The sequence below is a fragment of the Hemicordylus capensis genome, chromosome 4 (genome assembly GCF_027244095.1).
Source record: "Hemicordylus capensis ecotype Gifberg chromosome 4, rHemCap1.1.pri, whole genome shotgun sequence".
NCBI lineage: Eukaryota > Metazoa > Chordata > Lepidosauria > Squamata > Cordylidae > Hemicordylus > Hemicordylus capensis.
This window is the reverse complement of record NC_069660.1, coordinates 88,567,084-88,590,434: the sequence shown is the minus strand read 5'-3', so window position 1 is coordinate 88,590,434 and position 23,351 is coordinate 88,567,084. Positions and strand designations below refer to the sequence as shown.

General features: G+C 48.5%; 2 protein-coding genes across 5 annotated transcripts in view; one reads left to right on the top strand and one right to left on the bottom strand.

The window, feature by feature from the left end:
* The window catches only part of LOC128323812 (cytochrome P450 4B1-like), a 53,098-nt gene that overhangs the window by 16,685 nt on the left and 13,062 nt on the right, over positions 1 to 23,351 (bottom strand). For all 4 annotated transcript variants that reach the window (XM_053247620.1, XM_053247621.1, XM_053247619.1 and 1 more), the window contains exons 2-7: positions 22,217 to 22,358; positions 18,438 to 18,482; positions 15,640 to 15,767; positions 14,122 to 14,252; positions 10,065 to 10,216; positions 6,818 to 6,924 (exon numbers count right to left, since the gene is read on the bottom strand). In XM_053247620.1, coding sequence (XP_053103595.1) covers positions 6,818 to 6,924; positions 10,065 to 10,216; positions 14,122 to 14,252; positions 15,640 to 15,767; positions 18,438 to 18,482; positions 22,217 to 22,358 — 705 coding nt within the window. The remainder of the gene's footprint in view (positions 1 to 6,817; positions 6,925 to 10,064; positions 10,217 to 14,121; positions 14,253 to 15,639; positions 15,768 to 18,437; positions 18,483 to 22,216; positions 22,359 to 23,351) is intronic.
* On the top strand, positions 949 to 5,513 carry LOC128323814 (uncharacterized). The gene is made up of 2 exons (XM_053247623.1): positions 949 to 1,354; positions 4,900 to 5,513. Exons 1-2 carry the CDS (start codon positions 964 to 966, stop codon positions 5,511 to 5,513), a joined length of 1,005 nt encoding a protein of 334 aa, XP_053103598.1. The 5' UTR covers positions 949 to 963.

The window sequence follows — 23,351 nt, the reverse complement described above, 5'->3', positions numbered from 1 at the left end:
AGAACAAATGGGTGCTATTATGCTGAATCTGATTAACTGATATGGAATTTGAACTTGATAAGTTATACATTTTAAAACAAAATAATCAATTGTTTACAAAGTGCTTGCTGGGGCCATGTTATCTGGGCAGATCAGTGATAGCTGTGCAGATGACTTGTGAAATGGATCTGGAAAAGCTCCTAGCATTTTCTAACCCACAATGATTGAAAGTTCCCCTCCCCTCTGCCTCGTGCTGCGGGGAGGTCCTTTTCCCCAGCCCAGCTCAGCACGAGGACCAAGAAGGGTCCTGATTGGCTGGCCGGGCTTGGTGGGCGTGGTTTCGGCCGAAAACGGCCGTTCCACGCTCTGAGCCGACCAGTCCTTTTGGATTGTCGGCGAGAGAGGAGCTCTTTAGTCGAGCTCCTTTCTCCTCTAGTGGGGGGGGGGGGGTTTCGCCCGAATGCGGGCGTGGGGGCATTCGGCGGTGGTTCCGTCGCGGCGGCAACAGGTTTCTGGGCTTGTCGGGGGTAGCCCCGGAGAGGCGCGGCTGCAGCTGCGGGGGTTGTTCCGGCCCGGTGGAGCCTTCTCGTCGCGGCGTATTTCTTTGCTTCTGGGCTTCGGCCTGTTGGGTTTGTGGGTCCCTTAGCCACTGGGGGGTGGACAAGCCAGGGTGTGGGGTCCGGTGCGGGGGCGGGTGGCTTCCGGGGGCCCCCATTTTCCTGTTTTGGGAAGGTGCTGGTGGCTTTTCCTAGTTTGGGCTACTGATTTTGCTGGGGCCTTTGCAGGCCTGTGGTTACAAGTCTTCCTCTGGGCTTTGGGGGCTTGCTTTGGGGGGTTTTTTGTCTGTGTTTATTTTTTACTCCTATCTGGTATTGTGTGCTGTGATGCCCCGTAAGGCGAAAAGAAAAGAAAGGGGGGCGTCCCGTTCGTCCGCCTAAGAGGCCTGCACCCCCTCCTTCTTCCTCAGAGGAGGAAGATGAGGAAATGGCTCTTATTCGTGGCTTAATCACCCGTATCGAGGCGCTAGAGAAGGCGAAGGCTGCTCCTTCTGACCCGGGGGCCGGGCCTTCTGGCGGGGGTGGGGTTCCGCCTCCCAAGGTTCCCCGGCGGACCAGGGGGTCTGCCAGGAGTCAGCTACTAACGTCTATTTCTAGCAGGTTGGAGGCGCTGGAGAGAGGATTGAACCCATCAGGCCTGGCCCCCCCCGGGGGGCCGGAAGCGCCTTCTGCTCCTGAGGGACCAGCCCCGGCTCCGCCTGTTCCTGTGCTGCCATCTCCCGTGGACCCGGCTCCTGATGTTCCTGCGTCATCGCTGCCTGTGCCTGCCGCTTCGGTTGGACATCCGCCTGCAGATCCGGCTATGCCGTTGGTTCCGGGTGAGCCAGCAGCACCGACACCTCCCGGCGGCACCGGCCAGTGGCCTGCTGTTCCCTGGCCGATTCCTGCCATGGGTGGATGGGGGCCAGCTTCCTACTGGTCCCCCTATACACAACACTTGGGTATGGGTTTTCCTTTGGCGTTTCCTGGGGTCACGGCTGGTACACAGGGTGCAGCAGAGCAGGTATGGTTGGGCGGGCGGCCTGCGAGTGGCCCGTTCCCCTCCCCCAGTTTTCCTTCTTCAGAGCAGAATGCCGCTAATCGGCCTGGGTATTACCCAATGGGGATTCTGCCTTCGGCCCAGCACGCCCCCTACGGGGGCATGGGCCTTCCCCTAGGGGATCACTTGTTGCCTTCTACCAGGGAAAAGATTCTCAAGGGGGAGTATGTAGACATCTTTAGTCTTCTGTTTAGGGAACCAGAAGTTAAACATAAGGAGGGTGAGTCTTGCAAGGAGCATGAGGCCACCAAGAGAAAGCCAGTGGAAAAAACATGGAATAACTGGCTGTCTGGCTTTACTATCTACATGGGCGTGATACTTCAGGCGCAGCCGGCTCGGGGCCCGGCTCTCCTGAAGTATATGGATATCATTCACCGTGCTGTCTCAGATTTTGCTGGATCTTCATGGATCCGTTATGATGAGAGTTTCCGTATGAGGGCAGCTTTGGATCCCACTCTGCCGTGGGATACACCTCTGCAGGAACTATGGCTGGTGATCATGTCTCCAGCTCGCCCAGTTGAAGGTGACCGCTCGGATAGTGGACACTTGTTGTCCAGGCCTTCCGGGGTTTCGGCCGCAGCGGGGGCGGGCCAGCAGTGGGTTCAACCCCATCTGGTCTGCTGGGAGTATAACACCAGCGGCAAGTGCTCTCACTCCCCCTGTCGCTTCAGGCACGCATGCGGTTTTTGCGGAGCAAAGCACCCCAGTACATCGTGCTCCCGAGCCAAACCTGGTGGTCCCGGGTCCAAGTTTAGGCCTGGAAACAATCGGAAGGGTGGTCCCCCCCCACCCCCTTCGGGTAAGGGGCCCCAGCCCCATCAGGCTTGACGTGTTAGAGCGCTTGCTGATGGACTACCCTGACCGGTTGGCAGCCTCTTATCTACTTTTGGGCTTTCGGGATGGCTTCCGGATTCCTTCCTCTGCACGCCGGGGGCTAGGGAGTCCTCGTAATCTTAGATCTGTGGTGGGCAAGGAGGATGTGGTATTACGGAAGATTACTAAGGAGGTGGTGGCAGGTAGGGTGTTAGGCCCCTTCGATGCCCCTCCTTTTCCCCGGTTACGAACCTCGCCCCTTGGAGTGGTTCCAAAAAAGGTTCCTGGTGAATTCCGGTTAATTCACCACCTTTCGTATCCCAAAGGGTTGTCTGTCAATGATGGCATACCCGATAGTTTGTGTTCGGTTCGTTACACTTCCTTTGATGAGGCAGTCAGAGTAGTTAGGGGTCAGGGCCCAGGGGCCCTTTTGGCCAAATGTGATATTGAATCCGCCTTTCGCCTGCTGCCCGTTCATCCGGACGACTTTGAGTTGCTGGGCTTCACATTTGCTGGCCAGTTCTATTTTGATCGGGCCTTGCCAATGGGTTGCTCGATCTCTTGTGCCGCCTTTGAGGCTTTCAGCTCTTTTTTGGAATGGGCGGTCAGGCGTAGGGCGGGCCTTCAATCTACAGCTCATTATTTAGACGATTTTCTTTTTGTCGGTAGGGGCAATTCAGGGGAATGCCACCGCTTGTTGCGCTCCTTTATGGGGCTGGCGGAGGAGCTTGGGGTACCGCTGGCTAAGGATAAAACTGAAGGGCCAGTTACCCGGCTTTCCTTCTTGGGTATTGAGATTGATACGCTTGCTGGTTGTGCTAGACTCCCGCAGGCTAAACTACTAGTGCTGGTGGAGCTGCTTAGGGCCTTAGGGCGGGCCCGTAAAGCCTCCCTTAGGGAGCTTCAGGTGGTAACGGGGCATCTTAACTTTGCTTGCAGGGTTGTTGCCCCTGGTCGGGCCTTTCTGCGTAGGATCTGTGACTTGACAATGGGCCTGCGCGCTCCCCATCACAGGGTCCGGGTTACTGAAGGGGTCAGGGCTGATTTGTCCCTTTGGGAGTCCTTTCTGGCCGGCTACAATGGGGTTACTTTTTGGAGACAGGAGCAGCTTTTAGAGGCTGATCTGCAGGTCCATTCGGACGCTGCTGGAGGTGCAGGTTTTGGGCTTTACTTTAGGGGCCGCTGGTGTGCTGCTCCCTGGCCTCGGGACTGGTTTGAACGCGGGGTAACGCGGGATTTGACCTTTTTGGAACTGTTCCCAATAGTGGTGGCAGTTCACATCTGGGCTGAGGAGTTTGCTGACTCCTCAGTTCGTTTCTGGTGCGACAACCAGGCAGTGGTGCAGGTTGTCAACTCTCAGTCTTCGCGCTCCCCTAGGGTTATGGTTCTGGTCAGAGCTTTAGTTTTGCAGTGTCTGCGGGCCAACATTTTGTTCCGCTCCCGCCATGTGCCGGGGATTCGGAACGACATCGCTGACGCTCTGTCTCGTTTCCAGGTGGACAGATTCAGAGCGTTAGCTCCCGAGGCTTCTCTGCACCCGGACCCCATGCCGGCTTTCCTTTGGCAGCTTGGCAGGTGGAGGCGCAGCAGGCGATAGCGGCGTCTCTGGCGCCTGGCACCAGAGTTAGCTACGCAGCCAAGCTTGAGGCTTTTGCCCTTTTTCGAAGGGCTGAAGGTTTGCCTGAGGTTTGGCCGGTCCCCGTGGGTCAGCTGCAACAGTTCCTAGTCACGTTACGCAGAGCAGGACGGGCCGTGTCCACCCTGGGTGGTTATTTAGCTGCCCTTGCATTTGAGGCGCAGGTGAGGGGGGTGGGTGATTTTTCCTCCGACCCTCGCGTGCGGCGCATGCTGGAGGGCTGGGCCAGGGCTGACCCTGGCCCTGGAGACTCTAGGCGGCCCTTTACCCTGGATATGGTGACCGCTACACTCAGTCAGTTAGCCGGGTGCTGTGCAGATTCTTGGGAGGTGTCTTTGTTCCGGGCTGCGGTTTTAGTGGCTTTTTTCGGAGCCTTTCGCCCCGGGGAGCTGCTCCCGCGCAGCAGGGTTTCCCCTCGTGACCGTTGTCTGCAGTTCTCCGACCTGTCATTGTCAGGAGAAGAGGCGCAGCTTTTTCTTCGCCGCTCTAAGACGGATCAGCGGGGGAGGGGCCAGACGGTTCGCTTGGCGGCCGCTGGGGATAGGCAAATTTGCCCGGTGTCGGCCCTCAGAGCCTATGTGGCTCTGGGACCGGACTCTGGGGGGTGTTTGTTCGCGCATTCGGATCGGACTCCTCTTACCCAGTATCAGTTTCTTTCAGTGATTAAAAAGGCCCTTAGCGCGGCCCTGATTCCCCTTGAGGGAATTACGCTTCACTCTTTCCGCATTGGGGCAGCTACTACTGCCACGAGGTTGGGCCTCCAGGAAGCGGAGGTTCGGAGGATTGGGAGGTGGAAGTCCGTGGCGGTCAGATGCTATGTGCGCTGACAGCGGGCTTTTTTCGGCTGCTATTGATTGTGTTTTTTCCCTTGGCAGGTGTTGGGGGATCGGTGGCTCCAGTACGGATCCTGTTGTGCGGCCACTCGCTGGTCTTTTGGGCCTTCAAGCGGGCTAGCACGTCTCGTTGGGGATCCCAGCTTGGGTTTGGAAGACGGGCTGCTGTGTACTGGTTGGGCATGCGTGGGATGCTCTGGAACCAGCTACTGCCCGCACTTAGGGAGCACTTAGATAGTTTTTCCCCGCCCGACATCTTGGTTTTGCATTTAGGGGAAAATGACCTAGGCAAGCGGACTGGCCTGTCTATTGTTCAGCAGGCCTCCTCTGATTTGTCCTTATTGCAGGAATGGATGCCCGGGGTGCTTATTCTCTGGGTTAATTGGCTGCAGTGTAGGGTGTGGCGGAATGCCCGTTCGGGGCTTTGTCTAGAAAAGGCTAGGCGCAAAGCTTCAGCCGCAATTGGGAAACTTGTGATAGCTGCCGGTGGTGCTGTAATACACCACCCTAATGTGGTGGCTCGTCTTCCCGAGTTATATCGTGCCGATGGGGTTCACCTTTCGGAGCTTGGTTGTGATCTATATTTAGGTAACATACAGAGGAGGCTTGCTGAATTTTTGGGCAGTGGTGGGGCAGGGAGGTCAAGCGTGGGCTAACCTCCCTGGGTGGCGGTAACAGTGCGGGCTGAGGGGTAAGCAAGGTATAGTATCGGTGAGCACCCTTGGATATTTAAAGGTGGATTGGTTAATCGCTCCTTTGTTGCCTGTGCGGCGCGGGGAGTAATTGATGGCCATGAAACCTGCTCCAGGTCTTCACCATCCTTTGGGCTGCGCGGTCCGGGGGGGTGAATACCGGGAGCTGTCCAGGTCCCCTCTTCTAAGGGGGTGGTTGGCTTTGATGGAATAGGGCAGGGCGTGCCTGCCCCCTTTCCGGAGCCAGGGTGTGTCGCCCAAAGTGGCAATGGGCAGGATGAGGGTAATCCTAGCCCTTGCCTAGGAGCCCGCACTGTTTCGTTGGTGATTCATCACCCACTGTTCAGTTCGCCTTTGCTGGTTGTTAATTAATTAATAAAGAGAGGCCCTTTACCCATAAAGAATGTCTAAGTGTCTTCTTGGGCCGGGGTCTGGGGAAAGTTCCCCTCCCCTCTGCCTCGTGCTGCGGGGAGGTCCTTTTCCCCAGCCCAGCTCAGCACGAGGACCAAGAAGGGTCCTGATTGGCTGGCCGGGCTTGGTGGGCGTGGTTTCGGCCGAAAACGGCCGTTCCACGCTCTGAGCCGACCAGTCCTTTTGGATTGTCCCCTCCCTCCCTTCCCTGGTGCAGAGCGGGTCTAGAGATTGGTCGCCTCTGGGGCCGAGTAGGAATTTTTTGCCCTTAACCGATTGGCCATGGTTGGGGTTTTTTTCGCCTACTCCGTTCTGTATTCAGTGAGTAGTTAGGTTTTAGGTTGGCCACGTTAGCGGTAACAGTGCGGGCTGAGGGGTAAGCAAGGTATAGTATCGGTGAGCACCCTTGGATATTTAAAGGTGGATTGGTTAATCGCTCCTTTGTTGCCTGTGCGGCGCGGGGAGTAATTGATGGCCATGAAACCTGCTCCAGGTCTTCACCATCCTTTGGGCTGCGCGGTCCGGGGGGGTGAATACCGGGAGCTGTCCAGGTCCCCTCTTCTAAGGGGGTGGTTGGCTTTGATGGAATAGGGCAGGGCGTGCCTGCCCCCTTTCCGGAGCCAGGGTGTGTCGCCCAAAGTGGCAATGGGCAGGATGAGGGTAATCCTAGCCCTTGCCTAGGAGCCCGCACTGTTTCGTTGGTGATTCATCACCCACTGTTCAGTTCGCCTTTGCTGGTTGTTAATTAATTAATAAAGAGAGGCCCTTTACCCATAAAGAATGTCTAAGTGTCTTCTTGGGCCGGGGTCTGGGGAAACAATCATTTCAAACTATCAATAAGTTCCTACAACATTCACCTTTGCACAAAGAAGAATGTCCAGAAAGTCCAAACGCCTCTTCTTTAGGATTTTCTCAAGTTCTTGTTCATTCTTGAGGGACTCCTTTCTCTCTCTTATTACATTATCTGCATTAGATATTAAGATTGAGAAAAGATGTACATAAGACCTAAGTGGAAATAATGATATTGCTTGTGCAAAATTCATCTGTATTGGTTTGCTTTATATAATGATGTTGGTGTTTGGTTACTATAAAGGATGATCTCTATGTTCACTGAGGCAGTTGCCCTGTAACCAATGAAAGTTCTGTTTGTTTAGCTGGCTTGTTCTACCTTTTTCTGTTTACAGACAGTAGTTTTGACACACTACTTAGGGGTTTTGATGTCATTGCGAACTGTCCAATGAGAAGGGTCCCACAGATAAAGGTCCTGCCCAATCAAATTAAAGCAGAACTCTGCAGATGAAGGATTTAAGCCAATCCGTTTAAAAGGTGGCAGCTGCTCTAGGATTGTCTAGGCTTACCTGGCCATCTTGGAGACTGGAATAGAAGCAGTGGGTTCTGAGCAAACTCACAGAGTAAGTTAGCTGGGATGTCAGATGGAGAACCATGGAAAAAGAAGAGCTGAAAAAAGGAGGAGTAAAAGGAAGAAGGCAACATGAGGAGGGCAGCAGAAAGGTAGACACTGAAGAGCTGATCATTAGAAAGATTGAACAGGAAGGTTGTCTCTGACCAAGATCTTAAAAAGAGCTGAGAGTCTGGCTTGAGCATCTCACCTAAGGAACTTTACCCCTGCATCTTCAAGAAATTGAACAGTTGAGGGAGCTTAGCTGATTAGAGAAGATACCTCATTTTTAGAGAGTCTGGCAGTTGTGTTCAACTGGCCAGTATTGGAGTGGACAACCAGACTGAAGACTTCATACCTGAGACAGCAGACAACAACTGCTGTCTTCATACCTGATATAGCAGACAACACTTGGATAGCTGCAGCAGAACTCTCAAGGTCCAACATTCTAAAGCTACCTGCCACAACATCCACTAGAGACTGGTGAAGAAGAAAAAGTTCCTTTTCATTTGAGGCTTGTGTCATCCATATGCCTCAATGAGTACTGGATGAAAAAAGAGAATCAAATCTGGAGTTTTGGGAGAGATAGGGAGTAAACTCAGCTTAATTAGACAAACCCTTTAGAACTTTAAGATTATTTGTTTTAAAACTAATTTTGAATTACTTAGCTTAAATACATTTTTTTATTATTCCCATGATACCCAATATTTTGCTGTTACATCAACAATCTCAAATCTCTCTGTGTATGGTTCCATGCCTTTGCGAAAACAGCACCTACCACAAGGAGGAACTGCATGAGGGTGATTAGGTATCTGAGGGGTGCTGGGGATTCAGTCTTTAGTGCTTTTGTGGCAAAGCCTCTGACACTGACTGAACTGCAGTGGTAGCTCAGATTGTTTCATTGCCCAAGAAAGCAAATACTTTGCAGTCCAAATTGTTGAGAGAAAAGAAAGTTGTCAGTTTGCATGAAATTAAAATCTCACATAGAAGAAGGCTGAGATTGGGAAAAGGTCTCAGGACTTAAGGAAGCTGGGGAAACTGAGATGGAAGGTGACTGAATAAAAAGTGCAGAGTGGGCAATGGACTGAGAAAAAGGAACATGGAGGAAAGCTAAGAGGCAAATAACTATTATATAAAATATGTATTCGCTGATTACTAGCCTCAAGTCTCTTTGGTAGTAGCCAAGTTTTAGGCAGTGGCTATTAACATCAGAAAGCAGCTGGCGATGTAACCAATAAGAAATATACTTTGGGGTACCTATAAGAAATATTGGCGGGGGGGGGGCTACCCAGGGTCAGATTGTTTCTCTGATTGCTGTCAATACTGTTCCTATATGGATTTTTGTTATGTTAAAATTGGTTTATTCACTGTAATAAATTATAACCTACTTACAGTAACTCAGATCAGAAAGTGGAGAACAAGGTTTGATGAAAAGGACAGGGAATTAAGGCATCAAAGGGCTAATAAGAGAGGAAGCTCTGAAAAAACTTCACAGCACATATGATAAGGAAGGGGTACAAGCTGAGGGGAGAGAAAGAGATGAGTGCTAGAGAGGCTGGTCTCGCGATATGAAATGGAATGAAGCAGGCAGTGGCCCGAGAACATAAAACAATTGAGTGGTGGATATGTGACACTGGAGAAAAGAGGATCCAAGGAGAAAGTCAGACTAGATGACAGGGAGATTCTGCCAGTTGTGGCTTCTACTGTTGGGACTTTGAGGGTCCCAATTAATTACTGATTACAATTAGACACCAGTAGTAGTTTGACTGCATGAAACATGAACTGACATACTGTGCAAGGCAGCATGAGTGGCTTGAGCACTATCTGTACCCCATGCACACATGTAAACAGTTTTGATGGAGCTGTGCTGCAGGCAGGGCAGCAACACTCTATAGTAAGGGCTCCCTGCATGCAGTTGCACAATGCTCATTATTTCGAATGGGCGTCAAGTTGCCCAACTGCATGTAGGGAGCCCTTAATGCAGAGGGCTACTGGCTTGTGGTGGCACACTCCCGCCAGAAGTGTTTACATGTGTGCAGGGGTGTGAGAGGCAGTGCTCAAACCAGCCACAGAAGGCATGCTTCTCCTTCATTTTATCAGGTCATTTGGTGCAGACATCTAACCTTTATTCAGGATGAAAATGATTAGCATACCAATCACTTCCACAACCCATTATTTAGTACCACTCACAGACAGCAATTACTGTTTAATGAAAATGTTGTTTAAATGTGTGACCAGTAAGAATGACTGTTGCCTACTGTCTTCAGGAAAGCTTTTTTATTGTTTCATTTATTATCATACATGTATTCCTGGATTTTCAAAGGACTACTTACAAGTTGAAATTGACAACCAACATGTAGCTGCATGTGTATATACAACTTTCATTCTCCTGAACAGGAGAATGATGTAGGGGCAGGGTAGAAATATTTTAAATAAACATATTTACTCTATACATCTTGGTAATTGTAGTGTATGATCACATGACTACCGTGTAAAATAGCCAATGAATGAAGCTTATCTTCACTCTTAATTTCCACTTCCACAACAGCCATTCACAAGCCAAAAGTAAGCAAATATCTTGACCTCTCTAAACCTTTGCAGTTCAGGAAGGGTTGAGTAAGCTCTAGAAATATATACCAGAAGCCAGAAAAAAAGCTTGAACTATAATGATGTGGGGAGAAGAAGACCTTATCTATAAGACATACCTGTGTGAAGATGGGCTACTTTGCAAGCCTTGTAAAACTGACGTCCTTGGGAGCTCAACCAATATATGAGTTTATAATGGAATAAAGGTGTCTTCAGTTGCTGATCAAACATGAAGCTGAGATCAAGGACAGTATTAATGTAGGGATTATCCCTGTGGGCAGAGAGAAAGTGGAAATGGATAAGACTGAAGCAGCAGTTTTTAATTTATAAAATACTTATATACCACTTTTCAACAAAAAGTTCACATAACATTTTACATATCAGAGAAATGGGGGGGGGGTTGTTCCATATGCCAAAGGGGCTCACAATCTTAAAAAGCAAACAGAAGGGAGATACTAGCAAGAGCCACTGAAAAAGATATTGTACTAGGGCTGAATAGGAACAGTTGCTCTCCCCCTACTAAATATAAAAGAACCACCTTCTGAAAGGTGCCTCTTTGCCCAGTTATAAGGGGGATAGATCATAAGAATGTAAGAACAGCCCTGCTGGATCAGGCTCAAGGCCCATCTAGTCCAGCATCCTGTTTCACACAGTGGCCCACCAGATGCTGCTGGAAGCCACAGGCAGAGCATGCCCTCTCTCCTGAAGTTACTCTCCTGCAACTGGGATATTGCCGCTCTGAAGAAAACAAGATTATTGATTTGATTTGATTTGATTTGATTTGATTTGATTTGAATACAACCCTTCCAAAATGGCTCAGGGCAGTTTACAACATGATAAAAACAATTAAAACAAATTAACAATTAAAATTAAACTATTAAAACACAATAAAACCAATTAAGCAGCTAAAAACCCTGGAAATCAGGGCAACAATTTAAAACAATGTAAAACAGTTAATCATTTAAAACCCTGGAAGGCCAGGCCAAACAGATAGGTTTTAAGGGCTCTCCTGAAGGACAGCAATGATCTCAAATTACGAATTTCTGCCAGGAGTGCATTCCACAGCCCAGGAGCAGCTACAGAGAAGGCCCGCCTCTGCGTCACCACCAGATGAACCGGTGGCAACTGGAGACGGATCTCTTCAGATGATCTTAACATGCAGTGGGGATCATGTAGAAGTAGATGCTCTCTTATATAACTCACACCTAAGCCATTCCGGGCTTTAAAGGTAATAACCAGCACTTTGTATTTTGCCCGGAAACATATCGGCAGCCAGTGTAACTGTTTCAAGACAGGCATAATGCGGTCTCTCCAGGTTGCCCCAGAGACTAATCTGGCTGCCGCATTCTGAACTAACTGAAGTTTCCAGACTACATACAAAGGCAGCCCCACATAGAGCACATTGCAGTAATCAAGCTGGGAGGTTACCAGCTGATGCACCACTGTTTTGAGGTCATCCTCTTCAAGGAATGGGTGCAGCTGTTGAATCAGCTGAAGCTGAGAGAAAGAACTCCTGGCCATGGCCTCCACCTGAGATATCAGGGTGAGGCCTGGGTCCAGGAGTACTCCCAAGCTGCACACCTGCTCCTTTTGGGGGAGTGTAACCCCATTCAGCACAGGAAGATCGAACTCACCCCTCAGATTCTGAGCCCCCACAATGAGCACCTCAGTCTTGCTTGGATTCAGCTTCAATTTGTTATCCCTCATCCAGCCCATTACTGCCTGTGGGCAGGCATTTAGGGAATGAATGCCACTTCCTGAAGATGAAAAGGAGAAGTAGATTTGGGTGTCATCAGCTTACTGATAACACCCAGCACCAAATCTCCTGATGACCTCACCCAGCGATTTCATGTAGATATTAAAAAGCATTGGTGACAGAATGGAGCCCTGAGGGACTCCATATACCAGCTCCCATTTTGAGCAGCAACTGTCACTAAGCTCCACCATCTGGAATCTACCCGAGAGATTGGAGCAGAACCACTGCAAAGCAGTGCCCCCTATCCCAACTCCTCCAGGCGATCCAGGTCCGGACAAGACTCGAACCTGACCGCACCAGTTCAGTCTGGCACCACCTCAACCCTCCCCCCCCCATTCGGTTTGGTCCGAGGGGCGTTCGCGCAGAACTATGGAGGCCTGTAGTTTGTGCAGTGACCATTTTGGATGACGCCGCACATGCTGGCCTCAGTGAGGCCATGGCCTCATGGCCAGGTGAGGCCATGGATCATGCCAGGCCTCACACACGCCATTTGCGCATGCGTGGCAGCATCCCAAATGGCCACTGCACCAAACTACGGAGGCCTGAACCAGCCAAACCGGTCTCTTCCACAGACCCCACCCCTGCCGCCTCGACGACCTTCCTTGAAGGGGAAAAGGTTAAAAAAATTAACTTTTAAAAATCATGAGTGGGGGGACACCAGGTGTGGGGACTGATCCTTACTCCCATTTAAAATTCCTGGGCTCAGGCCAGCATTACACCATATGCAAATCTCCTGCCATGGGGAATAGAGGGAGAGGAGAGCCCCAATTTCCAGCGATCCCAGGAGAACGTGGTCACTCTTTGAGGGCACAAGCAAGGGTGCACATGTCCACATGGGCGGACCAGCTGGCAGGGAGTACACTTTGACAGCTGCTTGGCAGCAGTCATCAAAACAGGGAGAGCAGTTGTTGGGGTACCTGTCCCCATAGCTTTCCTGCATAGAGCAACCTAGTTTGATGTAGCACCCCAATGGCCTGGCACTCTTGTGAGAGAGTGATCCATGGAAGAAGGGGTTGTTTTGTCATCAAACACTGTTCGAGATGGTGGCTGACACCCCTGCCCTGTCACTGCAGATAGTTCTTCTTATGTGTTGTGGGGGTGGATTGTCTCCATCATGAGCAGTCTGCTTGGGATCAGCATCCATCATTATCAGAGATGAGGAATCTCCCCTCTCTCTGTTGGCAGTACTGATTCTGCTGCCCAACCCTTCTCATGAATGAGCCTAGTTTATGAAGCAAACGTCCCCAATGGGGAAGGGACGGATTCCCCCCTTCCCCAACTTTTTTGTGCAAAAAATAGAACTTGGCTGCTCAGGAATTCCTGGGTGGGGCTACCTTTTGAACCCAACCCCAGGTCCCCCCACAAGCCATATGTTACTATCCCAGTGCTGTGATGGGGTGCTCTGTGTATGGGGCCACCTAGAGTGTTTGTGCAAGTGAACATACAACATTGTTCCTTTATTTTGGGGGAGTGAAGCACTTTATATCCGCCCTGTCACCCCATCCCCATTCCCTCCTGTTTACCAGGAGGAGGGAGCAAGGGACAGAGTGGGAAGAGGTGTGTGACTTTGCTGCTTGACAGGCTGACAAGCTTGGGATGGGAAGTGGTGGCGTCCCTGTTGCCAGCCAGCAGCATGGCTGGATTGGTGACAAGATGGGTAGGGCTGGTTCTCAGAGAGGTGGCCAGTAAGAAGCACCTCAGGCATAGAGTCGGCACAATCCTGGGTGAATCTGCACCGCTGTCTCTATAATTGTGGTTTCAAAAACAGTACAAAACCATGGTTATGGTGGTATCTGGGTTCGGATGTAATGCTTCAGCGGTCAAACCCCAGGTCTCAGCAGCGAACATTACTACAGACCCAAGGTTCAAATTGGAGTTTGCTAAGGCAAACCAGAGGTTGCTTTTGGCTCAAAACTGTAGTTGCATGAATTAGGATGTAATGGAGTTCCAACCTCTGTCCTGTTTAACTCTGGTTTCACGTTATGTTTGAATTCAGCCTAAAAGATCTCCTGCAAAGTTGATGAGATATGACAGACAGATAATATTAGAAGGTCCCAGTCAGTATTCCATCTAACAGGGATCCCCAGCTTTTGATAACTACAAGTTCCATAATACCCAAACAAAAGCCATTGCAGCTGGGGATTCCGGGAGTTGTAGTCAACAACACCGAGGAATCCCTGTTAGAGGGAACACTGGTCCCAGTTCTGAGTCCTAATTTATTATTGCGATAGTATTGTAGTTGCAAAAAAATTGTTTCCTCAGAGTCAGTCTTCACACTGGAATGGAAACATATGCACACACAAATCACAAGGGTTGCTGCTGGGATCGTGCAGTTACTTCTCATACCAGCGCCAGCCCTTGGCACAGACAAGTATGTTTCTGGCTACCCAACTTATCTGAAGAAGGCATATTATACTCACCTGTCTGTCTGACAATTGCTCTGATAGCTGAAAGCACATTTCATGATGCTATCAAGAGTCATCAGGCTGACATGTTTGAACATCTCCACTGTTGCTGTAGTATCTTTGGGGACCAGTTTTTGCCATTTATCCTAATATTGTAGGAAAGAAACAGAAATGAGAGCAGGGATGCCTCAAGAAAGATGGATTGATTAATTATCAGACACTGGATCATATTCTGTAGGTGTATGCAAACTTCAGCATTGTACAAACTATTCATCATATCTAATGGAACAGCTTTTAGTTTGAGAAGTTCCTTCAGGAGGGAGGTGTGGGAAAGCAAATTCTTGGACTTTATCCCAGAGATATGAGGGAGACAAAATAATGATGGGAGGGGAATATTTTCATTATTCAGCATCTGGAGGCAGAGCTAGAGTGGACCAACTTTAGCCACATTTTGACTGAGTAGAATTTGCAATGCAGATTGCAGAGAAGACCAGAGCAGTGAGCGAAGCACAGAGTCACCCCTGCTGACTTAGCAAAGAGGCACCTTTTAAAATTGGTGATATCTTTACTTAGCAAGAGGAGAGCAACTGGCCCTGTCCATCCCCAGTACAGCATTCTTCCAATGGCTGTTGCTGGTGTTTACCTTATGTTTCTTTTTCGATTGTGAGCCCTTTGGGGACAGGGAGAAAAGCAGTATAGAAACTGTCTAGAGCCTTCAGTAGTGGGCAGTATACAAATACATTAAATAAATAAATAAATAATCGTCATGATTCATATTATAGCAACGTAACATTGTGCATCATTCATTCATTCATTCATTCATTCATTTGATTTCTATACTGCCCTTCCAAAAAATGGCTCAAGGTAGTTTACATGGAGAAATAACAAACAACATAAGATCATGTTGTTCAATGTCCCCTTCTCATGCCAGACATACTGGCATAAATTTAATGGCTACAATAAAAAGAACTGTACATCCCATTTACACACTAAAAAGGGGTGGAGATACAATAAGACAGACGAGTATGAAAATACCGCACTCCCTGTCTCTGGCACTGCCTTGACCTAATACAAGGGCTGTCCAGCTTGCAATCCCCTCCCTCCCTCCTCCCTATGGCCAGCTTGCCAGCTCACCAGCCACTCCCACTGCTGCTTGCTGCCGTGCTCCTCTCCACGGCAGTGCACCACACTGCCCATTTTGGGACTCAAGGAGATTTCAAAATATCTTTGTGATAAGGCATATTGTGTTGCAGGGGGCAGTCAGTCTGTTATTTTAGAAAGTGGATTCATGGAAACCCCTGGACATGTTTAAAGTAACTCTGAACTGAAGCAATAAACTGGATTTTATATATACACACACAGACACACACCCCTGTATCTATATCTATATCTATATCTATATCTATATCTATATCTATATCTATATCTATATCTATATCTATATCTATATCTATATCTATATCTCTCACAGCAGTTTCTCATTAAGGGAATGAGCAGAGCTGATCTTGGGATGGTAGAAATCAAGTTCCTTACCAGCATCACTTGGACGGAATCTGCCATTAGAGTTACATAAGGCTTCAGGATATCATAATGAAATCCTGGAGTCAGAAGCTTCCGGTGCTGCTGCCATTTGGATCCACTCAGGAGGAGCAATCCCTTACCTACCAGAGGGGAAGGGAAGATGAAAAACTCAAGCCAAAGAAAAATGATGGCACATTTTACAACATGGTCTAATTCTAATAGTAAATTCCATGCCAAAAAGCAAAGTATATTTCCCTACCATTGGTGGAGGGAGGCCAGCAGTGGCCCATGTCCGGCCGCCGGGGCAGCCCTCCTTGCCCCACCCCTGCATCTGACATCAGATGCGGGTGGTTAGCCACGCCCCACACATCTGGCGGCAGATGCGGGGGGGCTGATCTAGCTCCCGAATGAGCTAGACCATGCCCCCTCGTCTAACGTCTGATGGCCATTTGGGAGTTAGATCAGGGCCAGCGCTGCATTCACAGCAAAACCAGAAGCAGCTCTCCCTGCCAAAGTCAAGGAGAGCTGCTCCTGGCCGTGCAGCGAATTCAGCGCTGGCCATTTAATTCCCAAACGGGGCCACGCAGCCCCATTCAGGAGCTAATCCACACACACCCTGTGTCTGATGTCAGACACGGGGTGTGTGTTGGGGTCATGAGGTGTGGCTCCTGAGGGGCAGCGGCCTGGGTTCTTTGAACCCAGTCGCCCAATAGTGGCTACACCTCTGTTCCCTACAACTTTAAAAGTGCATCGTTTAAATGTCATAAACACTTGTAAATGGGACAGAGACACTTTTTAAAGTAGTCGCGATCTTACATTTAGCAGAGAGAGGGAGCAACTATCCTATTCCTGTGCAGCCCAGCATAGTGTGAACTAGGGATGTGCATGAAATGTATGTTTTGTTTTGTTTCAAGCTCAAAACAAAAATGCAGGTGGTCATAACATTTTGTTGAAACAGCCGTTGAACCGACTGTTTCGACAAAACAAAACTCAAAATATTTCGAGTGTTCCAGCCATAGAGAACAATGGGGGAATTGAAACACTCCATTGTTCCCCATGGGTAGCACCTAGGGATATTATTCTCAGTTCTAAGAGAACCACAAAATCATATGTTCTTTCCTCCTCTCCTGATGTATCTGCTTCAAGAGGGGCATACTATAAGGGCTCTCTCTGCCTCCCAGTCCCTTTGAATACATTTGAACCCATCCCCCACTTTTGGGCTCCCCCCCCCAGCCAATGGTGGCACCCTTTGAATACATTTTGAAACTCCCTCCATTTGGGATCCCTCTCTCTCCTCTCTCTCACCAGCCAATGGGAGCACATTTGCCTATGACAACCTTTGATTTGTATGATAACAAGCCAACCAAGAAGCATGGAGATCACAAGCCAATCGGAAGCCAGTGCCAGAAAATCATTCAGCAAGGGAAGAACAGGCCTCCAAAATGGCGTTTGAACCATTGAAATGCTTTGAATCGAAACTGGGTTGTTTTGTTCCGAGCTCGAAACAGGTCCTTTATTTAAAGGGTGTTTTGTTTCGAGCTCAAAACACTTGAAACAGCCCATTTTGAGTCGACTTGAAACGTTTCGAAGTTGAAACATTTTGCACATCGTGAACCCTTTGGGGACAGGGAAATATGTTCTCATTCCTTTTGCACTCTGATAACATTCTGTTGGTGTTGAAAAGCAGTACATACACTTCCTAAACAATAACAATAAATATATACACTTATTATTGCAAATATATAATGGTTTATTCATACACATAAACCATATTTCATCCTCAAAATATTAAGATTTTCAGAATAACCAGATTTATTATAAAACATTTGTAAGTCTGATTCCCAAGTAATGTGGGCAGAAAAATGCTAGCCAAACAAGTACACGGGGCAAGTAAGCCCACTGTCAGGGCTTCATTTTTTAAAGCACACACATACCAGCAACCTAATGTGAAAAGAGAGCATTTGCATTGTGAAAAGGTGTGCCTATGTAATTTTGGAGCCTGGACCTAAAGGCCTTTGGAGGCCACCCCCAGTGCAAGTTAAGCATCATTTTTTAAACACATGGGTTATTGAGGGAACAAACCACACCAACCAGCACAGTCTAAAGTGGGGGGGGGCAGGGGTGTGTTGAGGCCCTCGACTTTGGTCCTGAAGTCTGGGGGTAAGAGTGCCTGAGATACTGGTATGTATGTAGCTGTAGTTAGGAGTGTGCACAAACTGTTTGCCGTGCCGACAAACTGGTTTGGCTCAAACCGGGCTGGTTTGGACCAGGCCAGACCAAACCCAGTTTGGGAAAACTAGTTCAGCAGCAAAGGAGAGGCTGGGCGAACAGCGAGAAAGGTAAAAGGGTCCTTACCTGGCTGGCACAGCTGCCACCACCACAACTCACATCCCCTGGTGCAGCCCCAAGCATGTATGAAGGTCCGTTTACCAAGCCGCCCACACTGCATAAACGGAGCCTCGTGCACACTTTGGGCCATGCCAGGGGACAAGTGGTGCTACCAGCAGCCACACCAGCCAGGTAAGGACCTTTTAACCTCTCTCAGCCAGCTAGTTTGACCAAACCAGTTCGGCAGCATACAGTTTGGCTCAAATTCGATTCAAATTTGAGCCAAACCATGATTTTTGGTTCGTGCACACGCCTAACTGTAGTACTGTCTTAAATTTCTGCTCTGAGTCGGGGGTAGGACTAAAAGACCTCCAGGATCCCTTCCAATTCTAAAATTATATATTTCGATGTAAATTTTCAATGTAAAAATGTAATTGTACATACAATAAGTAAATAATAATAACAATGAAGAAAATACATACCAATCCAAGGAATTAAGAAGTCGTATGTTACACTAGATTTAGGATCTGAAAATAGAATTCGGTAAATAGAAGGGGTGGAATAGTGTTAGCATAAAATGAAATAAAGCATTTGTGAAAACAAACTTTAAATACTTAAGGTTCTAAAATGTTTTCTGCTGTCTTAGTGTGAGGAACTGATACCAACTTAATGTCCTCTCTCATGATCTCATTATATGCAAAGATACAGTCTACAAATCATATCTTTGCAAATGTGAGCTGAAATAAAAAAGGGAAGCCTACATTTTCAAGAGATTTATCTGCACAACAGAATGCACCAAATTTTATGTAGTGAGACAAGAGAACTAAATTATATATGGTCTAAAATTATGTTTTGCTGAAGCTAATTAATTCCAAATGTATTCAATGGGATTTTAATGGGACTTAGGCATGACCAATTTAAACTGGATCAGTTTTCCTTTAGATGTGTACTCCAAAGAGGTTCATCAAAATCATTTCGTGAAATTCAGCCATCCTCCCTGGCCCATCATTTGTGCTGTTTTTGGTCACCTGAAACATACACCCTATGCTATCGACTCTTTCTGACATCAGTCTGAAGCCCTTTTTTGACCAGTTATTCTTGGTTCTGCCCTTCCTCGGTTATTTGTCCCCTTTGTCCTTTTTTGCAGGCCTCACACCTCATCATATTCCTAAGCCATGTTTGAGCCAGTTTCTTCGTCAGCCAAACAAACCACCCTCACAAAAACATTTGCCAGGTTTCTGACTGCTGACATAGTCGCACAATACTAGGGTTGGGAACTACTGCTGTGCTCAGTCTCCCAAAGGAGCGGAGCCTGACTGCCTAATAAAACCATTATCTGTGGAAGAGAACGAAAGCATCATCACACCCCCATTGCATACGTGTCCTAGCTGCAGAGTTGCTTTGGCCTGGCATAATAACAGGCTGTCCAGATGGCTCCTGCACCTTTAGTATATGCACAAACACAGGCATTTCAGCAGGTGCGACTTTTCTTTCTTCTGCACGACAAGCTGCACATGCTGAAATTCTCTCTTCTATACAATTATTAAGGATTTAGGAGCCCTGTCCTCTTTTCCATCTGGCCACTTTACCATTATGCCAGACCAAAGCAACCCTGCAGCTCCATCTGGCCACCTAAAAATTGGGCGGAGGGGCACTGAAAATGAGTCACAACTGTGGCTCATTCTCACTTCTTGCCACATCCCAGCTCCCTCACTTTTTTGCCTCATGCCACCGTGGCCTTAACCTAAGGCATTTAGATTGGGGACTGCACTGTTTGGTAGGCTGCCACCGATAGGTAGGTATGTCATAAAGAAAGAAAGAAAGAAAGAAAGGGTGGGGAAAACAAATGGCTACCCATCTTTGTTTTACATCTTGCCCAGATGGGATCACTTTTATATTAAAACACTTGGCACACAGACTGGTTATTCACCTGGTTCCCCAACCATTTGAATAATCAGTGCATGCACTTAGAGTTAATATGGCGGGAGGCAAGACAAGTCAAAGTGAGGCAGCCAGGGCAGGGGGTGGAGAGCAGGAATGAGCCACAGCTACAGTTCATTTATTCTCCCCTTGTCCTACCTGTACCATCCATTACAGATTTAAAAGACTTGTTTTGTACTCTAAATCTCCTTCTTAGGTCCCTGCAAGGCACAGGTGGTTCTGGGATTTGTAGTTCTTCCCACCCCGCCCCCGAGGTTTAACTACTAAGGATTTGCAAACTGGTTTAACAGCAAACTGGTGCAACATTGAACCATTTCAGGTCAAAGGCTTGGGGTTGAGCCAAACCACCCCCGGTTCAGCTCATCCCCAGACCGAAACCGCCCCACCCCTGCCAATCATTGGGGGTGGGGTCAGGAGCATTTAAACATTTAAAAATATATATATTATTTATTATTTCTCCTAGGTGTACCCATCACTAATCCCATGCGTGGCAGCTCTCGCAAGAGTTTGCAAGCAGCTACCGGACTAGAGACAGGGACAAAAATTGGGACGAGGAGGCTGCAGTGGTGGGCCAGGCCAGTCGTCGAGAGCAGGAGGCAGTGGTGGGCTGGACTGGCCAGCAGGAATTGGCGGGTGGGTGGGAGGAGGAGGTGGGCCGGCACTCTGGCCGGCCCACCAGCCAAAAAGCGTCAGGCAGGAGGGCAGAAGAAGAGGGTTGCTCCCTCCAGCAGGTGGCCAGCTGACCAGTGGGAGCAGGTGGTGGCCTGGCCTGGCCTGGCTGCTGGGAGCAGGAGGCAGTGGCGGGCCGGCCCAGCTACCAGGAATAGGGGTGTGCATGGAACCACGGAGCTGCGGTCTGGCACTGAGGTGGGGGATTCCTTAAGGGCAAGGGAGGGTTTACTTACCTGTAGAATGGCCTCTGGACCAGTCCGGGCACATCACTAACCAGGAATTGGTGGGTGGGAGGAAGTGTTGGGCCGGCTCTCCAGAAAGTCCCAGGCAGAGGGCAGAAGAACCGGGCTGCTCCTGCCAGTGGGCAGCTGGCAGATGGGAGCAGGTGGTGGCGACCCGGCCCAGCCACCAGGAGCAGCAGGCGGTGGTGGGCTGGATGCTTGTGGGCTGTCCCGGCCACTGGGAATTAGCGGGTGGGCGGATGAGAGAAGGTGGCGGGCCAGCTTTCCGGGTGGGCGGCCCGCCAGAAAGCACGGGGGGGGAGAAGCGGGCATGGGGGGGGGAGAAGCGGGCCAGTAGAGGCAAGGATGATCTGTGCCCAGCCCAGCTAGTATATTATTATTTTAGTAGTTACCTCTTCCAGGGGGCTTCTCCAACGCTGCTGGAGAGGGGCTGTGGAAGCTCCCCCTCCCCCTGCCAGCCTTCCTTTTGTTAAAAATTACCCAGTTTGGGCATTCCTCAGCCCATCCTGGGCCTTTCCCCCCTCAGTGTGGCCATTTTGGAGGCCGCCATGCATGCTCAATGGGCCCCTGTGTCGCTGGGCTGCTGCGTGATGTCTCCTCCTGAGTGATTCCTCAGACTAAAGACCCTCGTCCTATGCAAAACACGATATAAAGCTCTGCTGCTTCTCTGTTATTGCCCCCTTAGTGTATTGGTGGTGATGGTGAGCTTACACTGGGGTCGTAAAAGCCCTGATGCAGTGGGAGCTGATTCCTCAGAAAAATCAGATCCGGGGTGCTGGTGGTCCTGATTCAGGGTTTCTGGTTCAAGGTTCTCCCAGCTGACAGACTCAGGCTCAGTATCAGGATCCTGGACCAGCATCTCTGCAGCAGCAGCAGCAGCTGTTGGCCTTCCTAACCAAGGCAGCTGCTCTTCCTTTGTGTTTGAGTCTGAGCTGTCACTCAAGACTGAGATCATGATACTAGGCAGGCACTAAGCAATTTTAGTCCTGAAGTTGGCATTCATGAAAACTGAATCGCAATATCTGTTTCTGTTTGCTTGCTTCCTAAGTTGTTTCTGACCCTTGGCATTTTTCACCTTTACATTGTCAAAGATGCCTCCTTCAAACACATCTCTGCTTAAGAATGATAATCTTTTTTTTGTTTGTTTGTTTATTTTACTTCTGAAAATTAAAGATTCAGAATGTTTCTGAGATGTTGAAGTGAACATGGTTTGTCTTTGCTTTCCAATCTTTAACATGTATCTGAAATACTGGATAAATAAAGCAAATTTGAAGGTAAACTCTCAATAACATCAAATAGCACCACAAATAATTGCTCAGAGATAAATGCATGAATAATTCTGATAGCCTCTCTAACATATTAATATCCACTTTTCTTTAGAGGGACATAAAATACAAATTTCTTACCGCCTCTGCTATATACAGTCTTTGCATATTCAGGGTGGTTGACGTTCAGGTAGACTAAGAATCCTCCATACCACAGTGGATGGCAATGTGGATATTTTTCTGCCCATGCTGCAATGTTGGGAAGCTCTTCCTCAGCGTTCAGCTGCATGACATTTGTTAAAGATCAGTTTACATCACTGCCATTGTGTTTGCCTATCCATCAGTCAGCAAGTTCATATGTTTAGCAATTATTATTGGGTTTAAGCAAGACTATGAGGTCATTTACACACTCAAAAACTGTGTTCTACCCAGGTTTGGGAACTATGTGTACTCCCAATTTTTCATTGTGTGGAAGCAAGGTTAGAGGAAAACCTGGGTAGCTTTTTCTCCTACCTTGCTTCCATACAATCAAAAATTGGGAGGACACACAGCTCCCAAACCTGGGTAGAACACAGTTTTAAATTGTGTGAATGACCTCTATGTTTAAACAGAAAGATTTTAGCATTCCTTGCCCACTTGAATCAACAATGAAGCCACAGTCTCGTTTAACCTGTCTGCTCTTTTTCTATTCCGCACTGGCTTCATCTTATCAAAAAACCTGATTGATAAGAGCTCAGGCTCTCATGCACAAAGCCTAGGAACACAGGAATATAGGAAACTGCCTTATACTGAAACAGACCATTGGCCAATCTAGCTCAGTATTGTCTACTCAGACTGGCAGCAGCTTCTCCAAGGTTGCAGGCAGGAGTCTCTCTCAGTCCTATCTTGTAGATGCCAGGGAGGGGACTTGGAACCTTCTGCATGGAAGCATGCAAATTATCTTCCCCAGAGCAGCCCCATCCCCTGAGGGGAATATCTTACAGTGCTCACACATGTCACCCATTCAAATGCAAACCAAGGTGGACCCTGCTCAGCAAAGGGTACAATTCATGCCTACTACCACATGACCAGCTCTCCTCCCATGACCTGATGTAGCACACAAATAAGCCTGCATTTAAGTATCCTCATGAAACTCTCCAATCTGAAAACTACATGTTTCTGATTGAAATACATTAAAAATAAAGTGTGCCGTCAAGTTGATTTCGACTTGACAGCGCTTTCCAGACTACCTTCTCATTAGCAGCAAAATGCCTCCATTCAGGCAAGTTGCATTCAG